Raw genomic sequence first — 19025 nt, forward strand, 5'->3', positions numbered from 1 at the left:
AATGTATTTCCAACAAACGGAATTAGTATAAACAATAAGTTCATCTTCATGTGAATGAAATTCAGGATGTTCAGGACAAAAAGAATCAAGCGGATAAAGTCTTTTTCAGGTGAGGGATTATTTCCTTTGTCTACATTCAGTCAAACTGAGGACAAGTTGCATGGTGTTGACAGACAAACTTTTGCAAAAAGACAGTAGATCGACAGACAAAGAGGGGACTTTAGTAAACCAGACTGGTTTGTTCGTAAAACACAATACACACAGTAATAGATTGAACAGTGTCGGCAAGGTGAGGCAACATTTTCACAGCAAAACCAAACTACTCTTTGTTTACTCTTTTTGTAGAATTTGCAAGAACTTGCAGAAACCAGACCAGTTATTTGTAAGACAGATAAAGGACCACTATTGCTTGGTTTGCTTTCTTGGTGAAATTTAGACATTGGTGAATCTAAGCACAATACCAACAGAGAAGACAAATCCATGAGGAATTTTTTACAACAGATAATCAAATAAATATAAAATTGGCCCAGCTGTTTTGATATATTCAGAGTAGTAATAATAACACTTTGATAATCACTTTTGGGAAACACTACTGACGTACCAAAAATGTTGCTAAAGAGTGCAGTCATTAATTGAAGCTGACACACCAGTCCACAGACAAAGCAATTAAATGAACGCTAATTCTGCTGTGCAATTTACCACGGACAATCGTTAGTGTTACGTAAGGGGCCCCGTGTGCACTAAAGACATTCTTTAAATCTCTCACTCTTCTAGAAATTAGTTAAATGTCCCATGATGGAATGGGCAGAGTATCCATTTCAACTCATACAGTGCTCCAGGCTGTAGCGACAGCTACACTGCAGTGATGGCATTTTATTAAAAAAAACATACAAATTCTCTCTCTCTCTCTCTCTCTCTCTCTCTCTCTCTCTCTCTCTATACACACACACATACTTACTTATGACCTTAACCCCATTGATAATCTTTGGGATGTGCTGGAGAAGACTTTACAGAGTGGTTTGACTCTCCTGTCAAGGAGATACAAGATCTCGGCCCAAAATTAAAGCAACTCTGGGTGGAAATAAATGATGTGACATTGCATAAGGTTGAAACAATGCCACAATGAATGGGCAGCATAATTAAAGCTAAAGGTGGTTTAAAGAAATATTAGAGTATGCAGCTTTTCTTTTTTTTCACTGGCCATACAGGTACACACACACACACACACACACACACACACATGTTGTGTTTCCATGTTTTATGGGGACTTTCCATAGACATAATGGTTTTTATACTGTACAAACTTTATATTCTATCCCCTAAACCTAACCCAACCCCTAAACCTAACCCTCACAGAAAACTTTCTGCATTTTTACATTTTCAAAAAACATAATTTAGTATGATTTATAAGCTGTTTTCCTCATGGGGACCGACAAAATGTCCCCACAAGGTCAAAAATTTCAGGTTTTACTATCCTTATGGGGACATTTGGTCCCCACAAAGTGATAAATACACGCTCACACACACACACACACACACACACACACACACACACACACACACACACACACACACACACACACACACACACACACACACAGGCAGCCAAAAGTTAGAAATAATGTACAGATTTTGCTTTTACGGAAAGAAATTGGTACTTTTATTCACCAAAGTGACATTCAACTGATCACAATGTATAGGCCAGGACATTAATAACATGAAAATTAAAATTTGTAAAAATAAATCAGAAATTCTTAAACCACCTCAAAGAGTTCTCATCAAAAAATCCTCCACATGCAGCAAAGACAGCTTTGCAGATCCTTGGCATTCTAGCTGTCAGTTTATCCAGATACTCAAGTGACATTTCATCCCACGCTTCTCACCCTGGGACTTCTCACGCACCTTAAAGTCTAACAGCTGATCCCACAAAATCTCAATGGGGATTTCAAATGATCTGTGGTCCAATGTCTGTGTTTCTTTGCCCACTCTAACCTTTTCTTTTTGTTTTTCTGTTTCAAAAGTCTCTTTTCTTTGCAATTCTTCCCATAAGTACATTCATCTGGTATTGAGAGAGTAGAATTCAATGAAGCTGTCAGCTGAGGACATGTGAGGCAACTTATCCTCTTGTTTAGTTGTATATCTGGCCTTCCAAATCTCTTTTTGTCCTTGTTAGAGCCAGTTGTCCTTTGTCTTTGAAGACTGTAGCGTACACCTTTGTATGTAATCTTCAGTTTGTTTTCTTTTGGCAATTTCAAGCATGTTTTCATTCCTCAAAACAATGATTGATTGACTAGTTTCTAGAGAAAGCTTTTTTATTTGCCATTTTTGACCTAATATTGACCTAATATTGACCTTAAGACATGCCAGTGCATACTGTGGCAACTCAAAAACAAACAAAAGACAATGTTAAGCTTCATTTAATGAACCACATAGCTTTCAGCAGTGTTTGATATAATGCCAAGTGAATTTCGAGTATCAAATTAGCAATTTAGCATAATTACTCTGATGGCTGCTGGAAATGGGGCCTGTCTAGATTTGATCAAAAATGACTTTTTTCATATAGTGATGGTGCTGTTTTTTACATCAGTAATGTCCTGACAATACTTTGTGATTAGTTGAATGCCACTTTAGTGAATTAAAAGGTACCAATTTCCTTCCAAAACAGCTAAATCTGTTCATTATTCCAAACTTTTGGATTCTATATATTTACACTACTGGTCAAAAGTTTTGAAACACTTGACAGAACTGTTTCTCATGATCTTTCACAGTCAAGCGTATAGACAAAAATATGATTGTGCCACCATATTATTTTATTGTTGGACAGAATAGTTGATTTAGAATTTTTTTTTAGTCAAAGACCCTAACAAAAATTAATCATGGTTTTACTATAGTAATATTGTAGTAACCATGACTGTAATAACCATGGCTGCTGTCATCATTGTTTTCTTGGCAGAAATCATGGTTTTACAACAGTATTGCTGTCATTTCCATTTAGTAACCATGATTTTACTATAGTATTGTAACCATAACAGTAACTATAATACTGTGATTTTACCACAAATACCCCATATATATATATATATATATATATATATATATATATATATATATATATATATTCAATTTAAAGTCAATTTTAAAGACTGAATGTTGTTATATCTAAGAGCAGCACCTGTATTTCTGTATTTTCAATCCTGAATGTTTAGTGTGTGGGTTTTGTATTGGCAATTATGTGAAGATCAATCAGGATTATATTTACTCTGTGTATGTCTTCCTAATTCAGATGAATAATCATACTGTAATTAAATATAGCTGAGCATAAAATAAATCAAATTAGGCTGCTGAATTTACATAAAGGTGTTCTCATACAAATCTGAACACACAACACAAAAAAATCACATAAAAACAATTGTTTACTAACTGCAAATAAATATAAAGCAAATACATCTAATGAAATATTCTGTTCCATAAAATATAAAAAAAAACTGTTTAGTCTAAAGACATTACAGAAAGAAGGAAAATGTACTCTCATGTCTGATGTGGACATCAGACACACAAACAATATTTTGGTTCAATATATTAGTCTATATAATTATTATTGACTGTTTAAATGAGAAGCAGGCTGCTGTTTGCTCCCGGCACTCCTCTTGATTGACCTCTCTGATGCAACATCAGCTTCCTTGTGAGGTTGAACTGGAAATTCCCAATGGAACCATGCACAAAAGAATTCACTAAAATATAGCAATTTAGTTAAAACTCCAAAAATATTTAATTAAATCACAGTGTATTGTTCCACCCTATCCAGTTTTAACAGCACAGATCCAAGACCATTTCAGCACACAAATCTTCTCAAAGTGAGAATTCAAGGTCAGTTTTAGATTTCCATTTCAAATAAATATGATTATATACATTGACATTCTCAGGTCTTACTCTCACTGTTAGTGTTCTTGTCTTCAAAAACAACTGGGCAGAGTGCAACAGAACGTAGGTGTCACAGTCTGTCTCCCTCCGTCCCATGGGCCAGAGCCCCTGCCATGGCCAACGAGCCAAAGCCATGCCTGTGGCCTCGCCCGCTACCGTAACTACGCTCCCAGCTGTCTGGAAAAGGAGAAGGAAAAGTAAACCTTCTCCCCAGTCGCTGCCCTCCGTGCTCGTGACCACAGAGGTCGCTCCCCAGTCTCTGCCAGCTCGAGCCTCCAATGGCTCCACCTCCCATGACCTCGCCCCTCAAGCCTCCCATGGCTCCACCTCTCCTGGCTCCGCCTGCCTTCGTCAAGCCTCTCCTGGCTCCACCTTCCACGGCACCGCCCTTAGAGTCTTCCACGGCTCCGACCTCTCCCCAGAGACCACTCCTACAGCGGCTCTGCTTGACCCGGCTTTGAGGTCGCCTCCCAGACCTCCTGACCCGGTCTCTACCCTGAGGCGGCCCCCCACCAGACCCAATCCTTACCCTGGGGTCTCTTCCCTGGCCTCCTGATCGTCTTCCGGGTTCCCTTCCTCTCTTGTATCTTCCTGCCCTCCTCAGCCATCTTTGGGGTGCTAGGAGTCACCCCTTAAAGGGGAGGGGAGATCCAGCATCTCCCTTCTCATCTCAGCATCTACTTGTGACAGTAGGGGTCTTGAGACACGTTATTTAAATGTTTAATCTCTTTCGGCTTGACTGTGTCTGAAAATTGTGATGCTTATGGCATGAATCACTGAAAAAACAGACGCAGCAGACACAAGCATGAGTGCTGTGAAAACAGCCCCTTAGACTCATGGTAGCGGTGCAGAGGGATTCAGAACAATTTACCTTCATGTGTCCAGCTTCATAGTTAATACAAAACACTATTAGTTAGAGCTGCACAGTTGTAACTAAAGGGTTTTAGAATTTTGCCCAATTCCACTACCAAACCATACGAATCAGATCTCCAGACGTTTAAACTCCTCACTAAACACAAAATGTTTACAAGTCATTTTATAAACCAGCCTTTTTTGATTTGTAAAATTGGCAAGGTGTCATGAAAAGATCACAAGAGCCTATTTCAGAGAGCTGATGTACAGTATGTTTCCAAAATACAAGTCATGTGAATATTATGACAGTCTGGGTTATGGTGCTTTGAAGCTGAAGTTTAATTTTTTTGAGAACTAATTTGTTAATCGATCCGTACAGATCATTCAGAATCCAGTGTGCACAAGAGAAAAATAAGGGTTAGCAGTAATAAAAGAAAAAGAAACAAAACACAAAGTGTAATTGACTGACCTTCCTTTTCAAGTGCAGCTTGGCTGTCCCATCCCAGAAAGTGCAAGTTAGCCACGGCCTGTGTAATCTTCACATCAATAGAACTGTGTTGTCCCACTGTGCATTTGTGCTCTGGATCAAACTCTGAAGCTACTAAACCTTCTTTCAGACTAAAATTCACCTGCTCGCAAATACGGAGTCTCTGATTTGTTTCTGCTAGTCTTTTAAAAGGAAATAATTCCTTTGAATCACAAATTCCATCTGTCTCAAGCAGGCCAGTCTTATCTAAATGATTGTGCTCAGATGAGCACCCTTTCTCTAAGCAGAATTTCCTTAGGATGTCCTGATGACTGCTGGACGTCAAGGGTTCAGTGCTCATTAGCATGTCTGCCGACTCTTGAGCCTCATCCCGGTTGTACTCCAGGGAGAGTTCTCCTGCATGGGAGAGCGGGCTGATGGGACAACAGCTATTGTCCTCCACACAGCAGAACACCTCCACAGATACTTTCTCTGGAACATCGTGACCTTGATGGTAGAAAAAGATTTGGGCCAGATAAACAGTACATTGTTTCCAATATGCATTCTATGTCATTTGTTTACTAGTGATTTAAGTTTGGTGAGACAGCTCATCAAATATGGCAAATTATAAATACTGGTTAATAAGAATTTAATACATATAGCTAAGTAAAGGTTATTTTTTATTAAAAATGTATTTGCAATTAAAGTGACAGGTTAACTGAAGAATTAACAGTATAAAATGCACAGTATAAAGACTTATTGTTTTAATATTTAAAATTCATGAACTACATATGCTAGTTTACTCCAAAAAACTTTAACAGAAATAGACATTTAAAATTTAAAGTGAGTTCTCTTCCTGGAAAATCTGATTAAAAATAGTGATGACACAATCCCCTGCACAGGAGTGTATACAAAAATGTTTGTTTAAAAAAAAAAATCCCCTCTAATGGATTCACCCCCTTACAAATGGGGGGCATTGCATAACGTGCATTGTTACTAAAACAATGTTTTTTCTTATTCACACGTTTCCAAATATTTTGGCTATTACATTAATATTACATTAATAGCCCACAAAACAAATGCACAGACACAGTAGATGTAGATGACAGCTTTTCTCAGGACTTGGAATGAGGAGCTTATAAAAAAGTTTTGCAATTCCTTCAAACCAATTTAATAAAACAATAAACATTAGTCAGAGATACAGTATGAAATGGTTAATGTTCTGTAAAATTATTATTATATAATTAATAAAGTTTTATTTAACAGCAAGGCTATTTAACACATGCAGATATTATTTTTGTTAATATTATTATTAACTACACTGTTGCATTTGATAATTGTAGCATGGCACTGAATTGATGCAAAATGTGAAAAGTGGAGCGCACGTCACGTGTTTATGGTGCGAGCATCCGCCACTGACTCGTCGGGCCCTAGTTTGGGCATCTCTGAACCAGAGGCTATATTGACTATTAAAAAAAATAAGAAATTCCTCTGATATGTCCTGTCCCAACTTCCTGTTTTTAATAGAACATACACAGAGAAAAAATTGTGTTCACAAAACTGTTTTATGGTGTCTTAAAAGAACAGATTCAACCTTGCTACCTAATTGCTGGCACTAATGTTAGGAAAATACTTGTACATCATAATATTGTCTTGGGTTACTGTCGTGCATCAGGTCACAAGTAAAAACACAAAAGCAGGATGTTGTCAGCACATTGGAACTGGATATTGTAAGGGGATAAATATTTTGCCACTGATTGATTTTTCTGAAACTTTAAAACCTTAAAAAGTTCTCAGATCATTTAAATATTGTATGGTTTCAATACTGTTTATATCAGCTAACTGTTGCTTACTTAACTATTTGTTTTCAAAATAATAAATATTGCAACCTGACCATATATCAGCAAACCAGCAATATTCCTGTTTATCTGTCAGGAATCTCCTTGCATGTTTCCATTATGTATTAGGTATTTACACATTTAGTCAAAGAAAGAGGCCCATTTGGCTGTTTTGCATCTATGACACCCTGTGACTTATTCAATGTCTCACCAGGCACAGTGAATCTAAGCGAGCTGTTGTCTTTGGTTCTATAAGCTGTGGTTACATGGTGAAGAGACGAGCCCAGTAGAACCACATAGTAGTCAGCCTCTTCCTGAACACACTGAGACACCTGCAGCTTTACTAAGACTTCCACCTGACCCTGAGAGAGAGAGAGAGAGAGAGAGAGAGAGAGAGAGACCGCAATTGTGTTACACAGACCATTTAATTCAGAATTCTTTAGAGAACTATTTCAAAATTACATGACAAATACTTCAGACACCATGCATATTATTCATCAAGTTAATTGAAATGGATATATTAGTCAAAATGATAATGAAACTAAGAAGCAGAGAAACAATGACAGACAGGGAAAAGTTTAAGAAAAAGACAGAGAGGGGCCTGGGTAGCTCAGAAAGTAAAGACGCTTACTACCACACCTGGAGTCGCAAGTTTGAATCCAGGGCATGCTGAGTGACTCCAGTCAGGTTTCCTAAGCAACCAATTGGCCCGGTTGCTAGGGTGGGTATAGTCACGTTGGGTTAACCTCCTTGTGGTCGCTTTAATGTGGTTCTTGCTCTACGTGGGGCACGTGGCGAGTTAAGTGTGGATGATGCAAAGAATAGTGCGAAGCGACCACACGTGCTAGATCTCCGTGGTAATGCGCTCAACAAGCCATGTGATAAGATGCACGGATTGACAGTCTCAGATGAAGAGGAAACTGACATTCTTCCTCTGCCACCCAGACTGAGGTGAGACACTACGCCACCACGAGGACTTTGAGTGCATTGGGAATTGGGCATTACAAATTGGGGAGAAAAGGGGAGAAAGAGAGCGAGAGAAACATCATATTTGCATGCTTTGTAGATTAAAAAGAAAATTAGACTCAATTTGGCATGATGGCTTACTTTAACAAACCGGCATTGGTGGGAAAACATTTGATATTTTACAATCCATGTACGCAAAAAGTGCATTCTTTCAGCAGGGTCGTGGAGTGAGACAGGGATGCAGATGCATCTACATAAATGATCTTGTAGAAGATCTGGAGCGGTCCAGCTTCCCTGGCCTCTCTCTAAATGTCACTAAATGTAAGTGTCTGCGGTATGCAGATAATCTTATGCTGTTGTCACCTACAGCAGTGGGGCTTCAGCAGAGCCTCACCCTGCTGGAACAATATTGTCATGACTGGACACTCTCAGTCAACCAGGAAAAAAAAACGGAGTTATGCTGTTCTAGAAGAAGACCAGATTTTAGGGATACCGAATCCAGTTCACTTACAGAGGAGAGGACCTAAAACACAGCGCCACCGCTATCTGGGTGTTGAAATAAGTGCATCTGGAGGAAATAATCTGGCTGTAAAAACATTGGGTGAAAAGGCTCACAGGGCATTTTATGCCATCAAATTGCAATTTTACCAATTACAATCTGGACAAGATTATATAATTTTATAATAAAACCAATACTTCTATATGGATGTGAAATATGGGGACCCATGACAAATATTTACCATTGGGATAAAACTTCAACAGAACAAAATGCAACTGGAATTTGCAAAAAACATTTTAGGTGTACGTACATAGATGCACCTCAAATAGTGCCTGTAAGGCTGATTTAGGTCTATACCACTTAAGTATTGAAAGTCAGAAAGGAATTGTAAAATTCTTGTATCAACTCAAACAGTCTGATCCAGAATCTATAAAATATAAAGCCTTAGTCGCAAATGAAATCCCTGCTTTATCACACCCTTTGAATATTCTCGCTCTGAAACTTATTAATGAAAGCAAATTTGATATCCACTCCAATTACAAATATACAATTATTGTTAAAGACATTTATAAAAACCTAAAACCTGATTACGATGAAACATAAAAACTCCACAACAAACTTCAATGCTATTCAGCCCTAAACAGAACTACCAAATTTGTGAATTACTTATCAATTAAACGATTTAAAGAAAGAAAGACTATGATCTAGGGATATAACGAGGAAGACATCACCTGATTACTGAGAGTGCAGAAGACATGCAGACAGTGTGATACAAATCAAATAAAAGATGAGATACCCTTCCTTTTTATTTGCCCAAAATACCAGACTGTCAGAGAAACATTCTTTAGCCAATTTGAAACATTTCATAATTTCTTCCATAAACTGTCTGATGCAAAGAAACTCACATATGTACTTGAAGATGACAACACAACCACACTAGCTGCTAAATATGTTTCACAATCCATAAGAAATAGTTAAGTCATTTGTGTCTTTTCTTTTTCTTTTATTTTCCTATGTACTATTAATTACTATTTACATGATTTACTCTTCTTCTTTCACTTTTACTTTTTGTATTATTGCATCTTAAATATATATATTAATATGTAGGGTTTTTGGTATGCTAAATTTAGACGGGAACCGTTAAAGTGCCCTCATTCTCACACCATTATATGTAATGAAATTTAGGGTCTTGAAGTATGTGAGCTATGAACTAAATTAAACTGTCCATATTCTTCATTATTAGGTAATGAAATGTATAATGGAATTAGTCGCGTTCGACAACCATTATAAAATGACAAATAACTAGATTATTCACCACCATTAAAATCGTAATACAACGTCTCGTTGTATCCGCTCACAATTTCAACTGTAAGGAATTAGCATCAATAAGTGAATTAGGATTAATTCACTTTTTGGAGTGATATTATTCTCATGGCTTATTGAAAATAATATCACACATATTTAGGTACAGCTTTGAAGCTAAATCTTTTAGAAACAGGGATGAGAATATTTATCAAAATATACCACAGTCACGTCGTCTTTGAACAATGGCAAACTTCATTGCTATTCTAAACATGAATCTAATCTAACACATATATACATGAGACAGGTTGGTGAAAAGAGTGACAGAATGTGAAATAAATGATCAATACAGTGAAAATGAAATTTATGCAGTCTGTTGTCAATGCCCTAAGAACCATTTATCCTTATTTTAGTCTACATCGATTTCCTATCGAATTACCCAAAGTATTTAACTAATACACCAGCACTTTGAGCACAATACTGGAGATGTACTGGCATGTCGTGGTGTTTCCTTGCATTCTTTTTGTTGCTTGGTTCTTGGTCAAAAGTTTGTTTTCGTCGATGATTTGGACCTCTGTAAGATCGGAGAGTTATTGTCTGTATGAATGATGAGGTTGGCTTTGAAGCGAGGCCTTCTCAAGGAGGATCCGCGACACCCGTTGTGTCTTTTCAGAGTCACATGGTTGACCGGGCTGTCCTTTACGACAGTTGATTTTATGGTCCTTTGTTTCGGAGTCTTACAAATCTCCCGCTCAGAAATATTATTGCATAATATGCCAGGTTATGCATATTTAATCTTGAACTTTTATATCTTGAAAATGGTACAAGAGACATGATATTCGTTGTCATCAGCTTCCTCCATGTAACAAAGCAAGCATTTGCATACTAAACATGACATTCTTTCAAAACTGAATTGAAAAATTTAATTGAGAGTGTGAGAGAGAGAGAGATTTTCTTTTTTTGCTATGGCAGTTAATTATAGTAGGGAGGATTGCTCTAGTGCAGCAATCCTGGAACACTGTATCCCATTGAGTGTTGTCAGACCATCTCAAATTTGAGTTGGGCAAAACTTCTTTGATTTAGTTGTATTAGGGCATAAAATGTACTCCATATGTACATTCCTGCAATCTCCATTTTCACTTGTATACTGAAATAGGGGCTTCTCTTGTATGGAGCTGCTTGCATAATAATTTGGATAAACCACAACATGGGTCATAGCTATATTATAATGTAAATTGAAAGCAAAAACTCTAAAGAGACACACACCTTTAATCCAGCCCATTCCTTTACTGCAAGGTCTTAGATTTAACCAGGAATGTAACAGACAATCAACCAATATATCTTTTGGCAAATTTTGCAGAGCTAAAGAGAAATTCTGGCTTACCTTTCCAAACCCTCAAAGATGTGTAGTGAACTATGACTGCAAAATATGTAATTAGATGTGCTGTTGCTGTTTGTTTGTTTGTTTTTGTTTAGTTTTTTACATTTACATTTATGCATTTGGCAGAGGCTTTTATCCAAAGCGACTTACAGTGCACTTATTACAGGACAATCCCCCCGGAGCAACATGGCGTTAAGTGCCTTACTCAAGGACACAATGGTGGTGGCTATGGGGCTTGAACCAGCATCCTTCTGATTACCACTACATAGTTTTTACATTTTAAAGGCTTTTTCTAGTTTTTGCATCTTTGTGAAAAACGTATTCTTTATTTAAAGGTTTATTTTTATATAAACAAATCTTATTTATATATATATATATATATATATATATATATATATATATATATATATATATAAAAGTCTGTTTCAAGAATAAGTGATTGCACAAATTGAATGTCTTTCTGGTCTTAGAGGCAGCTGTCACAGAACAGCAGTACTGTGAGACAAATTAACAGTGCTGTAATGAGCCTAGCCCTGAAACACGTTGGTTTTACAGTAGACGTTTTGAAATTGCCAGTGAATTTTGATTCTATAGGAAGTATGGAACAAAGTCTAATCAGTTATTGTAGAGGTTTGGTTGAAGTACCAACGAAGTTCAAAGTGGGATATGTAGCAATGCTCCTCATGCTCTGAAAATTTTAATTTAATATCATACAAACTGATCTCACAAAGATATCGGAAAGAGTAGGTTGATATTTATTTTGCTGAAATCGGCCTGTGTTTACAGAAATTTGAAACACTGCACCAAGTGGAAAAAGCAGTAGGTGTTGTTGGGTTATGGGCACATGTAAGCTCCATTTTCTGTTTAAAATGTCAGAACGGAGGGGGCGCCAAAGACGAAATGTGAAGTGAGGTGTTTTCAGCTGTAAACTATGTAATAGAGTAAAGAGGAATGCATATTTTAGAAACTGTAATCCCCCTAATCCAAACCACAAACCTAAACATCAGTGGAATAAAAATGTAATGTTAGAGTAAAAAATGCAACCTCTGAATCTCGGTTGTCACGGATTATGCAATGGCAATTTCTTTCTGTTTCAATGCAGGATCTGAACCTGGGTCCCTCACATACTTCTGGTCACACCAAAAGGGAAGGTAAACATGGTGGAGCTGACGCAAAAATGTCAGATAGGAGATGCCGTTTTTCAGTGAGTCTGCATAATCCTAGGGTACTGGAACTCTCTGAAACAACAGGTTGACATCCCGTATGATCATGTTGATAGTTCAGACCAACTTCTTAATCGAAAATTGTTGATTAATTTACCAGTGGCTGGTCTCATTCTCAAAAAGATGAGGCCATGCATTCTGATAACCACGGTGTTGATATTTTTGGCTGTGTTGTTTCAGGACAAACTAGGAGTACTCAAATGTACATGTTCCAATCAAAATATACCTCCCAATTTTTTATGTTATTTGATGTCTGATGAATGCACATTATACACTTGAAATATATTTTAGCCTATTTTAAAGATTTTTTTATTTCATATTTCATAAAATATCAATTTCAAATTTTATTAAAAAAAAAAATCCATCAAACTGAAGTGTCATTTATTTTTGACAAAATTAAATGAACAAAACAAAATATATTGTTGAATTTAAAACAATGCATAAATTTTAAAACAATTTTTAGTGTACAATGCATAACAGTGGTTAATTTAAAGTTATTATGAAGAGTTACAGATGAATATTTTATGTTCATACACAATACTGTGTATTGAAATATGTACTATAAATATATACAGAATATAAGTATGACTCAATAAGAAACTAAATTAAGAGACACAAAATCTCACTATCAACAAAAAAGCATAAAGTAACTACACATATACATCAACACATACACACTAAGAATAAAAAATCCAAATGCACATCCATCCATCAAGAATGCAGGCATTCACAGCCTCCTACCAACACATACACAGCCCATAGAGATCTACTCATAATTTCATGCCCCAATATCATTAAACAGACCGTAGATCAAAGAAACACCCCATAAAAGAGGGAGGTGAACCGTAAATTCAGTCTCGCCAAGGGCATGTGTGTGACAGGACACTTTTCACGTTCTCCCTCAGTTTGCAATAAAGCCCCCATTTGACTGTTTGCCTTCCTTCGCCAGACGTCTCCCTCACTTCCTGTCATTTAAGGGGCCCTGCAGAAATAGTGATGGTGGAAAAAAGCTCTTTTGGTGTGGGAATGAGGGAAAGGTAAGGACTATCCTCGTTTGGGGGTCTCTGCACTTCACATGGGGATGAATGATGAACGTGGAGTTCTCTCTTTCTATCTCTCTGCTTCTCATTTCTTTCTTCACTTTGTCTCACTACCGCACATGTCCACATCATTCTTCTCTCTTCCCAAACAAACCTGCTCTCGTTTCATAGCTCTAAAACTCTTAAAATCCTAAATCTAACAAATGTTTCATCCCATCTTTACTTGCTAACCTGAAGAGGACAAACACACAATACATTTAATGGTGGTGTAGTGGTCTAAGCACCATAACTGGTAATCTGGTAATCAGAAGGATGCTGGTTCGAGCCCCACAGCCACCCCCATTGTGTCCTTGAGTAAGGCACTTAACTCCAGGTCTGGGGGGATTGTCCCTGTAATAAGTGCACTGTAAGTCGCTTTGGATAAAAGCGTCTGCCAAATGCATAAATGTAAATGTAAATGTAAATACCTCGATTCTCTTCTAATGCCGCCTACACACTACACAACTTTCAAAGATGTCGGATTGTGGCACCGTTCATATTACACAACTGTATGTCTTGTCATGGAAGTCGCAGGGTTTTCAAATAAAGGAACAAAGTCTAATCAGTTATTGTAGTGGTTTGGTTGAAGTACCAATGAAGTTCAAATGTGGGAAATGTAGCAATGCTCCTGATGCTCTGAAAATGTTTTTGTTAATATCATACAAACTGATCTCACAAAGATATCGGAAAGAGTAGATTGACATTTCTTTTGCTGGTGAAGAGTGTGCCAGTGTGTGCAACTGCCACCCAAAACGTAAACTTGCACACCTAAATGAAATGGCGGTGTAAAGGGATATAAGGTAAAGGAGGCGGCGAGAACCGGCTTAACAATATAAATAATATTTGAAATGAAAAACTTAAACAAAAGACACAAACACACACATGACGGTCAGCTGTCCGTAAACGTTCTCTCTCTCTGTCGCACCACCATCCCCAGTCAGCCTTTATCCCTCTCGGAGGCTTAGTTAGCCTGATAAGGGACCGGGTGTGTATAATCACGACCCGGCCCCGCCCTCCACCCTGTCACAGGCGTCATTTGGAGGAATGTCATTTTTTTGGGTCAGAAGTTCTGCAGCCTCCTTTCCAAATGGTTACTGGTTAGGACAAAATAAAAGACCTGTTAATAACGTTCTTTTAAAATGACACTACTATGAGCTAATGGGTGGGTGAAATACCAACTGCAGTGTTGCCAGATCTCGCAAGAGAAACAAGTTACCAGGTCTAGAAAACAAGCCCATTATAAGCCACTTGCCTCCCCAAAATAAGCTAAATTATCTTATTTTAAAATATTTTTTTAATTTTAAATAAATATTTTATTATTTGTTTCTGTGTGGTGCAATTATCAGCACAGAAATCATAACAGCACGCAGTTAATTAGCAGTAAAGTATCATTTTAATTAAAGATCTGCTTCTGAGTCAAAACCTGGCAGCATCAAATCTGTGTTAATGCATCATATAACAATAATTCAGTGAAGACTTGGAAACGACTGTCAAATGTACTTTTGACCCTCTTTTACCTTTTCATTGTATCTGGATTAGCCGTAAATGTATGTAGTAACTATACATATTTGTTAAAAAGGTCTTCATTCACAGAATGTGACATCCACAACAGGCATTTAGGCAAAGAAATGTGTGATGCAGCAGTTTCCTTCAGGGTCAAAACACGTTTAGTTTTTTCGGACGGCATGAAATCCTGTAGTTACATAAATGTACAGTGATATATCCTTTGGCCTTTGGTTTAATGAAAAAAAAACTAAAAGGTTATAACCGGTTGCCAGCATTTAAAAATGACGTTTTCTATCCGGAACAATTGAAAATCACTTTGTTCTGGTTTTCTGTTATGTTCTGCTTTCGGTTTTCATACTACCTACTCCAATTAATACATTTTTAAAATCATTTAAATATAACACAGAGCTAAAAAAAATTATTGCCAAAAAGAAATTGATGCAATGGTTTTTAATGGTAATTTTATTATTTTTCACTTAATTGTGCTTTAGTTCTTGCACACCCAATTTTCTCTTGGCACACCCAAAGTTTTGTTTCTGGCTATGCCAGTGTTGAAAAACAAAACATCGCTTTCTTATTTCACGCATCGGTTCTCGTGTGAGCTAGCCAACGCGCTTATGCTGTATGACCTCAACCCTTGTGAACATGCATACCACAGCTGGTCAGAAGCAAATATTTCTGGTAAAAAAACAAAAAACAATATTGATCTATTTCTTACACCTTGCCTTTCACTTCAGTAGACCGTAATTAATCCACTGGAGTCATATGTATTACTTTTATGATGGCTATATGTGTTTTTTGCGTTTCAAAATGTTGGCACACATTCACTTGCATTGTATGGACCTACAGAACGGAGGTACTAAATACTAAGATCCTAAATATCTTTGAGTTCTGCTGAAGAAAGAAAATCATACACACCTATGGGTGGCATGAAGGTGAGTAAATGATGAGAGAATTTACATTTTTGAATGAAATAAGTTGAAATAACATGGACTGATGGTTTTAAAAGATTCTTCAGAGCTCACTGTCAATCTTTTCATATTAAAATGTTTTATTGATCCGTACAGATAAAGAAAAACAACACATAAATACACTGAATCAACATTTAACACCCACTATTACCCCTACCCCACCCTGACCCTCAACGAACATCCCTGTGGTCACATTTTGTTTTTTTTTAAATAAAATAAAATAAAATAAAATAAAATAAAATAAAATAAAATAAAATAAAATAATCGAGAGGGGGTCCAATAGAATTTATGTAAAATCTTGAATTGCAAAGGAAACCCCTTGCTTCTCTAGATGCAGACTTGATGTTTCTTTAGAATCCTAGCCCACCCTCCCTTGTCCAAAAGTTTAAATCTTTCTCCAATAATCTCTTGATATAAGTTAAAGCTCCATAACCCATACTCTGAATTAGCAGGGAGTAATACACTGATGCCTCATGACCTTTTCCAAAAGCAGTAATCACCACTTCCAGAGTATCTGCCAATCTAAGGGGGTGTATGCTACTCCCAAAAATAGTACAGAGCAGATGGCACAGCTGTAAATACCTACAGAACCGAGAACAGGTAATCCCAAAATGTTGAACCAAATTTTCATAGGATCTAATCATTCCACTCTAACCTCCCTCACAATCCACTCTGACCAGCAGAAAGGGGACATATTAATTCATAATTTTGGGTTCAGCCATATGGTCGAAGCAACATTTAAATAATTGTCCGAATTAAACACTCTGGACACTTTTGTCCATGCAGAGTGCAAATGCGAGATAACAGGGTATAAATTATCTTCTCCAATTAGTTTGATATAAAGGCTTTGCAATGGCAAAGAATTTCCTGTTCAAAGCAAAACCACGGAGAGGCTATCTCAGGTGGAAGCGACCAAGTGTCTGAGACCGAATGCATAATAATAAAACTAAATCTTGGGAAGTCCTAGCCCACCTTTGTCAATCAGCCTATGCAACATACTGAAATGTAATCTGGGATGTTTAGCATTCCAAATGAAGGGCTTCACTATACTATTAAATTGCTTGAAATAAGAGAGGGGGACATCTACAGGGAGAAACTGTAGCAGGTAGTTGAATTTTGGAATACAATTAATTTTAATAACATTAATCTTCCCAATCATAGATAAATGTAATGAAGCCCACCTGCCCACATCGCTCAATAAACTTTTTAATAAAGGGTCAAAATTAATGAACTAAATCACACAAATTTGCTGGGAATAAAATACCCAAATACTTAATGGCCTGTTTGGGCCACTGGAAGGCAACTGGCTGAAAAGTCATTACCGGGCAGAGTACTGTTAGAGCCAAAGCTTCAGATTTAGACCAATTAAATCTGTATCCTGAGAACTTAGAAAAGGAATTATTAAATCTGTGGAGGCAAGGCATAGATCTAGTAGGGTCGGATATTAATAATAAAATATTATCTGCGTAAAGCAAAAGCTTATGCACCACACCTCCTGCCACCACCCTTGAAAAATAATCCTCCTTTCTTATCATGGCTGCTAATGGTTCCAGGTCAAGACAGAACAATAATGGGGAAAGAGAGCAACCCTGCCGGGTGCCCCTATCCATAGTAAAATTATCTGAAATGAATCCATTAGGTTGTACCGCCACTAACAGGTATCTATAAAGTAACTTGATCAAACCAATAGAAGTATTCCCAAACCCTTACATATCTAAAATCTTAAAAAAGATAATCCCATTCTACCATATCAAATGCCTTTTCGGCATCAAGTGAGTGACCGGAGTCTAATCATTCGCCACTGACCACATGATATTGATGAAATGCCTAATGTTATCAGAAGAGCTATGGCCACGAATAAACCCCACCTGATCTATATTAATAAGATATGTCATAACCTTACTTAATCGGTTAGCCAAAATTTTTGACAATATTTTAATGTCTTGCTGGATCAGGGAAATTGGACAATAACTCTTACACTTGCTTGGATATTTCTTCTTTTTTAGAATCAGACTGATCCGGCCTTGCGTCATGGTTGGGGAAGCTTTCCATTATTTAATGATTCCATATAAACTTCTAGCAAATGTGGAGCCAATTCTGTAGCATAAGATTTTAAAAAACTCAGCAGCAAAGACATCTGACCCCAGATCCTTGCCTGTAGGTAAGGCAGTAATTAACTTGACAAGCTCCTCCAAGGTTATCTCAGTAAAAAAAATTAAAGTATCTAATATCCTCATCAGTAGACGAAGACATGGCACTATAGAGATCAAGATAGAATTCTTTAAAAACATTATTAATGTCAGTGGCTGATGTAAATATTTCACCGGCAGCAGGTTTCACTGAGGGAATGGTAGAAAAACACTCTCTCTGTTTTATATATCAAGCCAGAAGTTTTCCTGCCTTATCCACCGACTCAAAGTATGACTGTCTAGCCCTGTATAGCCAAAATTCCACCTTCTGCAACAAAACAGTGTTATATCTATATTTAAATCAGGTAAATTCTGAGGCCATCAGAAGACATTTGGCGCTTCAGCTCTGCCTAGGCTCTTTTAATATTCCCTCCCAACTATATTATTTCCTTTTCTCCATATGTGGCAGCACCTCTAAACTCACCAGGGCGTGATCTGAGACTAAAATTTTTCCAATTGAGCGATCAACAACAGATGAAATGAGGGACTTGTGTGTGTATATATATATATATATATATATATATATATATATATATATATATATATATATATATATACATATACACACACACACACACACTCACCTAAAGGATTATTAGGAACACCATACTAATACTGTGTTTGACCCCCTTTCGCCTTCAGAACTGCCTTAATTCCACATGGCATTGATTCAACAAGGTGCTGAAAGCATTCTTTAGAAATGTTGGCCCAAATTGATAGGATAGCATCTTGCAGTTGATGGAGATTTGTGGGATGCACATCCAGGGCACGAAGCTCCCGTTCCACCACATCCCAAAGATGCTCTATTGGGTTGAGATCTGGTGACAGTGGG

General features: G+C 37.2%; 1 protein-coding gene across 6 annotated transcripts in view; it reads right to left on the reverse strand.

Annotated features, from left to right (window-relative positions):
• LOC127640414 (rho guanine nucleotide exchange factor 28-like) overlaps positions 1-19025 on the reverse strand; it is a 102405-nt gene that overhangs the window by 60281 nt on the left and 23099 nt on the right. For all 6 annotated transcript variants that reach the window (XM_052122983.1, XM_052123009.1, XM_052122991.1 and 3 more), the window contains exons 3-4: positions 7289-7439; positions 5243-5746 (exon numbers count right to left, since the gene is read on the reverse strand). In XM_052122983.1, coding sequence (XP_051978943.1) covers positions 5243-5746; positions 7289-7439 — 655 coding nt within the window. The remainder of the gene's footprint in view (positions 1-5242; positions 5747-7288; positions 7440-19025) is intronic.

This window comes from Xyrauchen texanus, chromosome 4 (assembly GCF_025860055.1).
Source record: "Xyrauchen texanus isolate HMW12.3.18 chromosome 4, RBS_HiC_50CHRs, whole genome shotgun sequence".
Classification (NCBI taxonomy): domain Eukaryota; kingdom Metazoa; phylum Chordata; class Actinopteri; order Cypriniformes; family Catostomidae; genus Xyrauchen; species Xyrauchen texanus.